The 13,855-nt window shown below is 36.2% G+C and overlaps 1 protein-coding gene across 1 annotated transcript in view; it reads right to left on the bottom strand.

Annotated features, from left to right (window-relative positions):
• The window catches only part of rras2 (RAS related 2), a 46,934-nt gene extending 34,690 nt beyond the window's left edge, over positions 1 to 12,244 (bottom strand). Inside the window, exon 1 of the mRNA XM_088611057.1 lies at positions 11,867 to 12,244. Coding sequence (XP_088467183.1) covers positions 11,867 to 11,968 — 102 coding nt within the window. The 5' untranslated portion in view covers positions 11,969 to 12,244. The remainder of the gene's footprint in view (positions 1 to 11,866) is intronic.
• Between the last annotated feature and the right edge of the window lie 1,611 nt (positions 12,245 to 13,855).

Genomic DNA, 13,855 nt, shown 5'->3' with positions numbered 1-13,855 from the left:
AAGCCACACGTGAATATGAAGCGACAACTGAAAAAAAGGTGTGGTGGAAATGTACTAAAAGACATAAGACTGGAGAAAATCCGTTATATGTTTAATTTTAAAGACTCATCTGTTCAACTCAGTGCCATATCTTAACTTTTAGTCATTTCCAAGGTTTAGTCAGACTGAGCCAAATTAAACAACACTTACCTCTGAAGAACATACATAAACAAACAAATCTCAAGGTTTATCTATAAATGATCAAATTTACATAACTGAGAATTAATAAATTATTCTTAGATTTTCTGAACTGTGAAATGTAGTAATTTACTTTTCAAAAGTAAAAGAAACAATGAATTACCTGCTTTACGTGTTGTTCATGTGAGGTTTATATTGTGAAAACAAATGCCTCATTACACTCATATAATTTATTTCTATAATCACGTGACAATTGCAATTCTTATATCTTGACTTTATGACAACAGATGCTTCATAAAAACTGTGTATCTAGGAGTATCTAAAGTATCACTCGATTTATGCTCTCTATGATTAAAGAGATCAAAACGAGAACATCTAAACGTACAATCTGAATAAAACAAACTAAAATGCTTATTGTATCCTAGGGGATCTCAAAATGCAGAAGAGGACCCAATTCAAACCACAGCCACCCACCATAGTAACTCAGAGCAGCCATGATGCACCAACAGCCATACAACACAAAGTGAGAAGGTGCTTTATCAATTGAATTAAGTGGAAAATTGAGGTAGGCCAATTAAGACAAGTACATTTAGACAAAAAACTGAGGTTTGAAACTCCCTACGCTTACAATCTGTGCCATAGAACCTGTTTAACACCTTGTTCAAGGAAGGCAGCTCCTACAGATAGCTCCGCTTACCCCTTGAAAAGATTCATTCAACAGACAAGACCAAGAATAAGTAACCATGCACATATTACTTTGTATTATTTTCTTTAAACAATTAAAAAACAGCCCACCAGAGGAGAGGGACAATTCAATGCGCAATAAAATTTAAACACAATGCTCCACTACTGGCATGAATGGTGAATGGTGAACTGAATGGTGTTCCTGTTCAGTAAAGTGTGTACCAGTAACAGAAGTGATGATATCTGCACTGTACAGTGCACTAAGCTTAAGAACCACATTAATCAAACCTAACACCATTAATGCTCCCTACCTCTGCAGAAAGGCATCTTAAACAACTGTGCTCTCGGCCTTTGTAACCACTCAAATTAATTCCTCACAGGCCTTAGGAAGGCACTGTAAGTTGACTCAATGTTTTTATTTCAGAAGAGTAGCACTGCACACTGCAATTTAACTGCAGACTAGTCTTAGTCTTACAATTGACACTGTACATCCGTTTTTATGGTTAGAATCCAACCAAGTCTGTAGCAAAGATCTAAATCAATCTACTGTAACATTCATGGGCCACGTGCCAATTTATAAACCACTTGTAACAATTTCTAATTATTCTGTTGATCCCTTGCATTGTAAATTAGCAATGTAGCCAAGATAAATTATTATACGCACAAAATACAAAAAAAAAATATTTTGGCAAAAGTATTTTGACAATCAACATATTTAACTTGAAACCCAATTGTTGCTTAATCTTTAATGGACTTTTTAACAATAGCATAACTGGAATTCACAGAAATCATTTTGCCATTTTTATGTTTTTTTACCCAAAACACACCTGTCTGCAACTATATCAAATTTTAAGCAAATCTTCTAGCCAAGCACTTTAAAATAAACAAAGACGTACTTTCTAAAAAGAGAAAGACATGACTTTGATGTATGAAGGTCCACTGGTTTGTCTGCAGGTCCTCTAATGCCGTAAGTTTATTTTAAATTTCAAACATTAACAATGTTTATAACATGACTGCCTATAAATCTTAGTAATACCCTTTATGCAACTTAAGAAGAAACTGAAGAATATTTGCAATTGCAGAGTCACCAAGACTCGATTGTGATGAACAGTTTGACACAAAATTAAATATGAAATGCTATCAGCAGCAGGCTACTTTACAGTACTTGTGTGTTTATGTATAAACATTGGTGTTCTTGCTGAGAAACATTTCACTGATGGCCTCTTTCCAAGTACTAAAGCAGCAGCCACACAAACGTGAGAATTCAGAAAAAAATGAGCTTTTTCTGTTGCTACTGAAAACAGTTGATTCTTCCGTTGAAAAACAAACAGTACCATTCCATCTGCTCCATTATCAGGCTTGGCATAGATCACATCATATTTAATCTGGAAAAACTTTCACAATTGCCTAATAGAAAAATACCTGGATTTACTGTCAAAATTAAACATTTATATCTTGTTATCCAAAACAAGGTACTTATTTTGTTTTCTTTAAGAAACAGTGATATTGCAGAAGAATGAGCTGCAAAATGATTTTTAGTTAATATTTTTATAGAGAATTCATAAGATAGATCTCATTTCTAAAAATAGACAGTCAAGAATCACTCTTTTGACAAGCAAGCAAACAATGAAATTGTGCACCATTTAGTACACTTGGCCTAAGTTCATTGCTGCTCTGGTTTTACAAAACAAATTATTAAGGACAGAAATGAACTGAAAAAAATAATAAAAATAAGTATGTAGCTGCATCAACTATTCCCATATTAAAAAGAATGGAATAAGCAACCAGCTTATTCAACAACCACCACAAATATGAAGAGAATTCTCTGTAATTATTTCTTACATTGACACTGAAATTTAACCTATAAAGTAACCCTTGACAACACTTAGCTTAAATAACTGTACAGCACAGCCATCAGTGTAGCAGGTGGAAAATGATGAGACATGGACAGAAGCTATGGAGGCAAACAAGGGCCTCAACAAGACCCGCAACCATCCTGACCTTCTTGCCATTGATCAAGGTTCTATTTAATCAGGAACTCTGTGGACACTGATGTCAACAGCTTTTCCAGTCCACTCAGGAGTCTTCCATTCAAACAACATGTTTCAGTACCTTTCCTACACCCACACTGTAGGTCTTCGTCAATGTTAAAGCTACAAGTCAAGCCTTGGAAGAGACAGGAGTGCAGATTTAAGTGCAAATGATACTCCCGTCAGCATCCCACATGGAAAGACGGAGTCCTAAAATCAAGCATCTACTTTTTTCCCTTGCCTGGATAACGCTGCCAAGTGGGATCATCTGTACGATGACAAAAATCAGAGATCTTTCTGGACCTCCAGAAGGCCTCCTGAAGTTAGCTTTGCCATCAAGAGCACATGAAACCTAAACCAATTCAATGAGCTCCTTACGAGTTTCCCTCTCAAGTGTTCCAAAGCAGTCCGATTCTGGAGTGGATTCATCAGCTATCTTGAGACCCAAACACAAGACAATTAGGAAAAAAAAGCATCCCTGTTTGCAAGAAGGATCTGCTGGAAAGTTTTCTGGATGAAGCAGCAGTAACCATTTATTTAAATAAAATCTGTTGCCCTGCTCAACATTTCTGCCTCCAACCCTGCTGTGCCCCACATGCAAATAAAGTTACTTAATGTGTAACTTATGTATAAACTTCACCAGGCAACTAAGGCAAAGGAACATTCTTGAAATTACAGGTTTTACCAACTATGAATTCATACTCTGAATCATTCAACGACGCCAAATATTTTTATAATGTCATCACTGCACTGCAATTCCAAAACATATTTTAAAGAAACACCTTGCCAAGTACTTGGATAAATAGGAGACACAAATAGGTGAAAAAATAAACAGAAGAGCAAGTCTCCCACTTTAAATATTGAAGAAAACCCATTTTCTATAAATCCTGACCTTTGAAAGTAAATTATCCTGACCTACAGTCAGCATTTAAATAGTGAGCAGTATTCAAAGCAATACATTGTAAAATCCACACTTGCTTTGCAAGACAAAACTAATAAGTTATCTCACCACAGCAACTGGCAGTGATTGTAAACAGTTTAAATCATTTTGGTTTTGAATAAATTCAGGTGGCAGGAGAGCAAATAAAATATTTAAATTTAAAAACACCAAAGAATTATCCCATGGAGTTAACTTAATTTTAGGTCTATTTTTGTGTGTATGCTAGATGTATTTATACATATTTAAAGCAGTAAATAGTCCCAAATATGTCCCACTAATTATCATCTCTAATGTGTACTTTTCTATGCAAATATACATGATGACAGACTTCCCTAATTATGTACAAGGAAGACAATGCAAAATTATTTGCATATAGCTTATATATTTGAAGTTTTACATGAAATAGACCATTTCACTATTTTGGGTGCTAAGTATAAGTTAAGAAGAGAAATGTATTACCAATGCAATAATTTCACGGTCAATCTTTTTAACAAGCTCACTGTCATCAAGAGGGCTAATAAAGAGGGTGTGCATTAAGAAAATCACAGGCTACTACCATGCATGGCAAAGAACTGGAAATAATACAGCCTGCAGATTGTATGATAATGCTTTCTACCAGGTTTTAGATGCTGTCTTGTGAGATTCTGTCCCATTCCTTGCATGATGACTGAACAAGCATGTCTCTAGCAAGCACTTCCATGTGCAGGATGAGGATGTGCATGGAGGGACCATCAGGACAAGCCAACTGGAAGGGCAGCAGGTGAGCTCAGGTTTGAGCAATGTAGCACCACACAGTCATGCTGCCATCAATCACTACAAGTGTAGGTTTGCTGTGACTAGATGTTCCTTCTCAGACCATCACACTCGGACCTTGTCAACAACTGTTCTCTTGTACACAATTATTCATGCATCATTCTGTACACCAGCACCAGACTTGCTGACATTCATAAGAATGATGGATACAAAACCCCGCCTCAATGATCAAGAGGACTTGATGTCAGGAGGTCACCACACTGATTTACAATTTGCAAATTTACAATTTGCCAACTCAAATCCCCTCATTGCCTGCAATGACCTACACACCAAAACCCCCTAGGTATAAAATTATTTTTAATTTCACACACTTTATAATAAAAAGTGATGAGTCATTACATGCATGGGTGAGAACATGTACCTTTGACAACAGAGCCCTTTCTCTGAAACCAATCTAAAAGCTTCATAGGAAAGTCTTTTTACATTTTGAAATATTTATTTTATTTAACAGGCCGTAACAGATAAGTTTTGCAATGCAACAGGCACTTAATTCATGTGTAAAGAGACCAGATATAACAATATAACAGATGTCCAGCTTTGGAACAAAACATTTTGTATTAAAGGCAATGTGCATACCATTATATGTGTGGTGTTAATATTATATGGTTCCACCCTTACCCAGGACAGTATAAGTGATGCATATTATAGATGAGCTCACCAATCCTGGTCTGTGGGATCACAGCCTATTTCTGGCACAGAATCTGCTTGAGGGACTTCCTGCTGAAGAGTTATTAGTATGTTTTTACATGGATCGTTCAAGGATAGCACACACATGCACAGAGGTTTCTGTTTAGTGACCAGCTTCTGTGTGGGATGCATTTTGGGTCACAGGCGGTCATGTACTATGAAATCATAATACTTCAGTTACACCAGAATCTGCAGGGAGAGACTGCCAGGCGTCTGACCCAAAGGTTATCTATTTTGTAGCAGGATTTTCACAATGATTTCCATTTGTATTCTACACCTATACCTACACATGACCTAGCTTAAGCATACCCAGGAACAACCTCACTATCTTGATCTATATTTATTCAATTACTCCTCAGCACAGCATGCTTTGTATATGACCTCACATCTTAATAATCAAAACCACCCTCCTCAGCTACAGCCTGGAAAGGGCAGAATGCCTGAGCAGAGACAATGCAAAAGAAACGGTTTCCTTAAAAAAAAAAGTCAGCTCTACTAATAAGGGAAAAGGCAAGGAGGAAGTAAATGAAAACATTTCCAGAATGCCTACCAGAGCAATCTTCCTTTTTTAATATGTTCCATGCCATTTGTGGAGCTAGTAAATAAAAAGCATAATGCTCATCATCAGTAGAGCCATGTTCACAACGGGAATCTTGTACCACACCCTTCCAAGTAACATTTTAGGCAATAAACCTCTATTTTCTCTCTAAGCAAATATATACTCTGGAGTTAAGTAGACTACAACAGGTTTGGCCTATATTATGACATTGGGGAAAACAAATGTGAAGATGTGCCTGACACACGGAAATATAATATTCTTTTGAATTCGGTTTGTAATGTTCCACCTGGGAGTTATTTTAATCCCAAATGATTTGTTACCTTTCTCATTCACAAGCTGAGTCACCCGGCTGACATTTACTGGACACATGGCATCCCTCTGTGACACTCCCCTTGGAGACTTGTTGGTCTGGGTTGAAGAGATCATTTACGAGTCTGACGTAATGAACAATCTGCAAGAGCAACTAGGCGGGGCAACATCTCCATGAGTTCGGGGCCGATACAGGAATATGAAGTGACGTACTGATCTTCAGATAAAGCCGAAAGGACACAGAGAAAGAGCTTGATCTTTGCTTTAGCCCATTTAGTAATTACATGCATTTCACGTTACTATGCAAACAAAGCAAAAACTACAATAAATAAGATACAGGGGGAAAAGAATGAAATTTGCTTGCAAGTATGGAATTTTTGTTTTAAACATTTTTATGATGGAAAATATAATCTCATCACAGAATAATAATATAAAAGGGAAATTTTGTTCATTTGGAAAAAGCTAACATCTCACTCAACACTCCCCTGGTTTCCTGAAGTCCAGTCTCTTGACTTTGTCATTGCCTAACGTCTGCCCCTTCACTTCAATACTTATGCTTAGCAAAGATAACATCCCATAGGTACTCCGAGTCACATTGTGACTCATACTTCCCCTCCTATAAGCTTATCAAAGAAACCACCGGAGAACAAATGTAACGATGAATCCCCATTTCCAAGACTATAATTCCAGTTTTCTCCCATCAAGCATACATGACTCAGAATAATGCTCTCATTATTTTCTGAAGGACAATGTGTTAACCGATTTATGTGTGAAGAATAGAAGTTCCTGCAACTGTTTTCAGAAACATTATTTAGATTTTAATGTCATTTGTACAAGCACTTAATCATCATGACATCATGGAAGCCCACTGTACCTTAAAGGACAGGGGATATGTGTTCACATGGTCTTCAAAAGGCTAATTAAAAGCTGCTAAGCTTATTAAGCTCAGCTCTTTTACTATCAGCACAAGAATTGAGAATATCTTTATGCATTGCTTTACTATAAATGTGCAGTTCATGATTCTCTCAGAATAAGTGCCGTTTCAGAGGAATGGAATCACTAATTAAATGAGAGAAAGGACAATACATGCTACAAATAAATTACATTAAAATCTTATTCATCAGTAACATTTTAAATACATTAGCATTCTGTGTACACTATAACCAAACAACCACAACTATTCCTTTCAAAACAGGTTATTTACATGCCACAAACATTCATGTACTTCTCTGTTGAATTTCAAAATTGTAATCAAGTATAGTGACAAATAAGAATTATTTCTTTAAACACACATCTAAAAAGAATTTATATACCAAGTACAATCCCAAAACAGGTAAGATAACACCAGCTACCTAGTTTTCAATACTTGATGCTTTCATTGAGATAACCAAATGCAATTCAACACATAAGAAATGTTTCAAAATGGTAACTACAGAAAAACCACTGATTTTTCTCAAGGTTAGATTAATGTAGTTTCTACACTAGTCAGTAGACCTTAAGGGCATGGCAGTGAGAATTTACTGCCTCTGAACCAGTTTATTTGTGGTAACAGATAGTGATGACATAAGTGCATTATTCAATTCTACCACTTGCTCTCGCTGCTTGGTAATGAATTTACAAAGGAAACAACAAGGACTGAAAAGCTATAGAATGTCAAGCTGCCTCCTACCCAGTATTCCTGTTCATATTTTTTTGTTTGCTTTTAAATACAATCAAACAACAGAGCTCACCGTTTCTCTTTCTACTCGTAGCTTAAAAATAAATTATTCACAACAAGCTCGCAAGAAAAATATCACTGGAATTCGGACGTGTTCTCCGATTAACCACTATGAACATCACAACATACAGTAGCTGATTCCAGGCCCAAGCTACATTCCCAACCTCATCAACTGATAAAATCCAAGTGCAGAAATACTGTGTATACTGACCTCCACATATCTGGTGCAATGATACATGTACAGCCTGATAAAGACTTATTCTTCATCCTGATTTTAACAAAATAAAACAGAAGTGTTCCATAGTTAAATCTTAATTTGCTTGATTTGACTTATCTCAATGTAGATATCATTTGGCAATGCATCATTAATTCTCTTTTTTGAATTGCATAATTTATCAATACGTGGAACCAACTGATCCATTCCTATAATGAATGAATTATGATGTGATTCCCTTGCCCTAAGAACAACAATGGATTAGAAAGTATAAATTGGTATTCTATTTGTCCTGTCCTTTATCAGTGATACCAGTCAGTTGTAAATACAACAGAGTGCTCTATCTTTGTGGTGTATTGTATCCCTTCATTGCAATGACAAATCAATAGGTTTCATAAAGATTGCTGAAGTGACACTTGTGGTGGTACTAATCTTAAATTTTTAAAACATTATTTTTTACTTTCTAGTGCAGATGGCTTTCTATTTCAGTGTTTAAATGTCCATGTTTTTGGTTTAGTGTGTCTCATAAATATGTACCATATCTTGAGGAATGAATTAGTTCTCACTTTAAGACGCTTGGATATTGTCCAACACCAATAAGTCGGCAGAATACTTGAAACAATAAATGCTGTGCATAACCATTTGTCCTCTGTGATAGAATTGCTTGGAAGACATATAGAAAGCTGAGCGATTTCTTTCTCAGTGTTCTTCAAGTTGTTGTTCATCTTCCACTGCCTCACTGTTACAATCTATAAGATGTTTGTTTTCTTAGTGTGTACCTTATGCTTATTTTTTTAAATCTACAATAAAATAAATAAAAACCTCAAACAAGCATTTTTTTAACATTCACTGCAAAGAGCGTGTTTATAAAACAAAATAAAACCATACATTTTAATATTCAAGAAAATGAAATGTCTAAAACCTAAATAACCTGTAAGCTTGTGTACAGAGCAAGAAAACAAACGACTCTTTTGACACATTATTTTATCTGGTATGAATACAGCCTCCTACTTTTTGTGTCCACTCTAAAAGAAACCACTACTATCAAACAAGTTGTTATAAGTAACGGGCAAAATTTCTGCTGAATGGTTTGAATAACTCAGCAAGTTTGTACGGACGTCTTCACAGAAAGTGGCAGTGATGTAGTTATGCCAACTGTAATGTGACTAGAGTCCTACTAAGCAATCCAACAGAATACATCTACAGTCTACAAGCACAGTCTCAGTCTGGATATTACAGCACATAGCAGACTGAAAAAACACAAAACACTCCTCATTTCCCAGCCCTATTAGACATTAACTATGCTTTTCAAAGGGAGCAGATAACAGCTTCAGGATTGTAGAGCTAAAAAATAAAGTACCAGCATATCTAAAGTCAAACATAATATAAAAATAAGTCTGGAAATCCAGCATATGGTCAGGGTGTTATACATTCTGCAACAACACTTCAAGCATAGCTCTGATAGTGTCTCATCAGACTGAAAAAGGTTTATTAGGACCAACCACAAGTCTGTAACCCAACCCTACTAATGTCCATGAAAGAACATTAATCGGCTTTTGCCTATCTTATAAATTGGAAACAAACAGAACAACAGGACAAGGGGTCTACCTGTTCTCAGAAAAACAAGACTAGAGATTCCACCAAAAGCATTAGTATTTCACTGCTATGCTGCTAAACTATTTTGAACACATTCCATTTTATACATTTAGGACATATGTAGCCTGATTAAACTTGAGAGTTAGATGAGCTTAGCATTCCAGTGATCTCAAAATAAAAAAAAACACTTGAATGTGCAGTAACCACCTTCTGGTTAAAAGATAATGGAGTCATTTTTGTCAGTGAACAGAGATCAGTAATTCAAACACCGGCTTTCCAGCCAATCAATGCACAGGATTTCTTTTTTTAATTGGCACATTTATATTCAATTCAAAGCAGAAAACGGCAAGCATTGGTCTAAAAGTTCTTTAAAAAAAACTTCCTATCATTTCCTAAACAATATTGCTTTGATTTTCCTTGTAAATTAAGAAAGGGAAGTCAGATGCTTTGTGATTAAAAAAATGTTTCTTTAAGCGGGGAACAAGTGGCTATCAGTTGGAATTTAGTGTATCTGTGCCAAGGCGAGGAATGACAACTGAAGAAAAGCTGTTTCTATGACAGCTGTTTCATAAGTACAGCTGCCTTTCACTTTGTTCTGCCACAACTAACTTGTTACTGCAGACCTTGGGTGATGGGTTCTTGTAAAAAGAACAGCATCCTAAACTATGCCAGATATTCAGGTGTTTTATAACAAAATGTCGTTATTACAAATAAAGATCCACATAGTATACCACTGACATGCTGATTTCACGCATATTCAGGAATAAAATCTTTATTAAGTCATTAATATACGGAGCATTTACACATTTGCATTTAGCTTTATAAAGAGCTCTATTCAAATGCGGCATTATTCAAACAATTTCTTTTTACATTTTAAATTTAAAGTATTCATATACACAGGCTTCAGCTCCAGTCAAAAGTAGCAAAACTCTTTCTGGTAGCCTTGTGTTAAAAACATTCAAAAGCGGGTGTGGCTCGTAACGATTATAGATTGAAAATCTGGACATCTAGATAGAAAGAAATGTGTCGATTTAAAAAGACAACACGGGTGGATTAGTAAGCGAAAATATTATTTTTTTTAATTTCAACTCCGCTCCAGCTTCCTTTTTTTTTTATTTTCAGCTATGTGCATATTCCTACTATTACAGCCCTTTGTAACTGCGCATTAAAGTTATTTTTACTTTCTCGGCTATCACACAAACTCGCGTATTTGCACTTTCTATAGATGAGTCTTGTTCAGTACATTGTTTTTTCCCCGAAGTATCGACAAGACTGAGAGATCAAACAAAAACTAACATCTCGATTGTGAAGGCGTTGTTTCTTTTAAAAACGTTTACATAAGAAGTAACACCGCAGGGCAAATGTTTTCTTTTTTTCTTCCAAATGTTTAAGATCCCTGAACAAAAAAAACGATCCGCCCTGTTACTCTGATTGTTTACTCAGCTCCCTTTGGAAAGAAAAGTAATTACAAACTACCGAGAGGAACTTTTATATCAGGGCAAACGTAGCACTTAAACCATGCGAGTAGAAATCTATTACCTGAATGCGTAAACCACTTCAAAAACTTTTTTTTTTAAAGGGGAGCTGCTCAAGTCAGGGGAAGGAGCTGTGACCTACGACTTAAATCAGTTATACTCCTAAACTACACCTATTCAGGAGGCGAAGGGACTCATCTCGAATCTTTAAAAACACACGCACTGAAGCCTTATCTTAGATGACGTCCCCCAGAAAAAACCTAATGTCATTCTTAACCTTACTTATTAAAAAAAGAACTTAACCGCAATTTAACTCAAGCGCTAAAGTAAATGAAACCAACTTCAAAGTCATTCTGCTGAGGAATCGAAGTCCACACCTTCATTGTCCGTTTGCACTGAAACTACAGCGTCTCCTCCGGCTGTATGCGGGTGGGTACTACTCCTCAACCCCGAAACTTTCATTTCCCCCCTTAAAACCAGCAATTCTGGTGGGGGGGAAATATCATTTTATAGGTTCTCTGCAGGCCTAAGCCACCGTAATAACAGGTCAGACCCCCCTTTTCCGCAAGTAGGAGCCCCCTTACTCAATGCAACGACCCCCCGCCTCTTCCTCCATAAGGCTCCCCTCAAAAATAGCAACGCCTTAAGACACCGGGTTTACTGACCTGGATGAACTGGATAGTTAAAGCTGACTTGCCGACACCACCGCCTCCCACCACAACGAGCCGGTACTTCTCCTGCACCGAGCCGTCTTTCCAGCCAGCCATCGGGGAAACACAGCCTTCCTCGCCTGTGAACAGACACCCACTTCTTGACAGGCCTGCTGGCTGCAGGAATGTTTCGGGGGAAAATAAGGCGGCTGCGGTTGTATTATTGTTCTTTTAAAAAGAGCCGTAATCCGTGTGATGGAGAGAGAGTTAATTTTCTGTCTTTCAAGGAAAAAAGTGCACACAGTAATGCGTCGGTCCGGCCAGCTCATACGCCCTCCTGTGAAAACGCTACCAACTGCAGCGTTGCACTGAGATGTGGAACAGAGGAGTGAATCAGTTACTACAAATGGCCGTCGCTAGGGGCCCTTCTTCAGCGAAGATATAGCTATGAATATGTATGAAGTGGACGTAAAAAATAAATCAAAAGTTACATGCCTTTTGTGAGGTTGTATTTTTGCACGATGCTACAAGCAGCCTTCATCAGTTCTGTCAGGCGCATTCTGCTATAAGTATTCTTTACTTCTATGAAAAATGATGTTTTAATTCACATTTAACTATGGAACATATTGTAAAACAGGAATACAATCCTTAGACGATCTGTTAGATTTAAAATTCCCAAACGTTTTCACTATAAAACATTGTAAAAGTTAAAAAAAAAACATTTAAATGTTTTGAACTGAATTTTGTTAGCTTGTGTCTGGATTTTGAAATGGGTATGCCTAACAAAATGAGCAGTTTAACAGTGGTTCTTGAACATAACAAAATAAAAGAAAACGAACGGTATTCTCTATAAATATTTGGGTAAGCAGTTTAATGTAACAAAGACAAACTTTGTAAAGAGTAAAGAGCTTTTCAGGTACTGTTGCTTTAACGAGACCTAGAAAACCTTTAGACACACTGACCTTCCACATTATTGGAAGGATTAAATATCCCTACATTACAAAGTGAACAAACTGCATTTAAAGTTGCTAGAAAAAATATTAATTTCTCAGCTGCAAAAAGATAGGCAATGGGTGATGTATACCCGTCAGCAAAACATGATTAACACAAATATATCACTTAATTTCCAACAGTACTACAATGACAATCGTATTTCAAAGCAGAGAAAAATCATCTTCAAGTGCTTTTCGGTAATAAATATAGCAGTGTCTGAAACACTGTATGAAATTATAAGCAAGTGATAAATTAGAGGTTATCTTGTAAATGTATTTGCGTAAATTACTTTTTGAAACCTGACTATTACCTCATTGGAATCTCTGTAAGAGAGATAATATTCACTGATAAAATGTGTTCTATAAAATAACTGATAACTGGGGTCACAAAATGCATTGTGGACCGGAATTCCCTTGGTTTTCAGAGTAGAACAAGAAAAAAATGCAAAATACAAAAAATAATGAAAGTAACATAAGCACCTCCTTTCTCACTTTCATGTATGATGTTGACAAAACTGCCATGTAGAATGGCAACACATATTTTAAAATATAAAGCACTGACAATATGAAAGTGTGAGCTCGTTATTATAGCCACACTTCTACATTAGAGCAGAGAAAATGAAATTGAAAGACTGTGACATTTTCTTTCCATGGGAGTGTCTAATGGTTATGACTTTATAAAAACATTCAAAGGTAAAACATGTTGGTGTTTTGCCTGTAGCAAGTAGAGTACATGAATCCTTTATTATTTATATCTTCATTCATTTCTTTAGAAATAACTTTCGACCAAAGCTCAGCTGACTTTCTCATTGTAATTGTATTTGCAGAAATATCTAACAAAACTGCTCAGTATGTTTCTCTTATAAGAAGACTCTTTTGAAGTAACATTTATAACGCTAATATCTCGACAACTCTAATTGTTTGCAGTGCCTGAGTTATTTATTACAGTTTGGAAGGAATGAAATTATAGTATCTAATTTCTGAAGTTAACAAAACCTTCAGAATTGTGTGT

This window comes from Lepisosteus platostomus, chromosome 18 (assembly GCF_059453375.1).
Source record: "Lepisosteus platostomus isolate fLepPlt1 chromosome 18, fLepPlt1.hap1, whole genome shotgun sequence".
NCBI lineage: Eukaryota > Metazoa > Chordata > Actinopteri > Semionotiformes > Lepisosteidae > Lepisosteus > Lepisosteus platostomus.
This window is presented reverse-complemented; position numbering and strand designations above follow the sequence as displayed.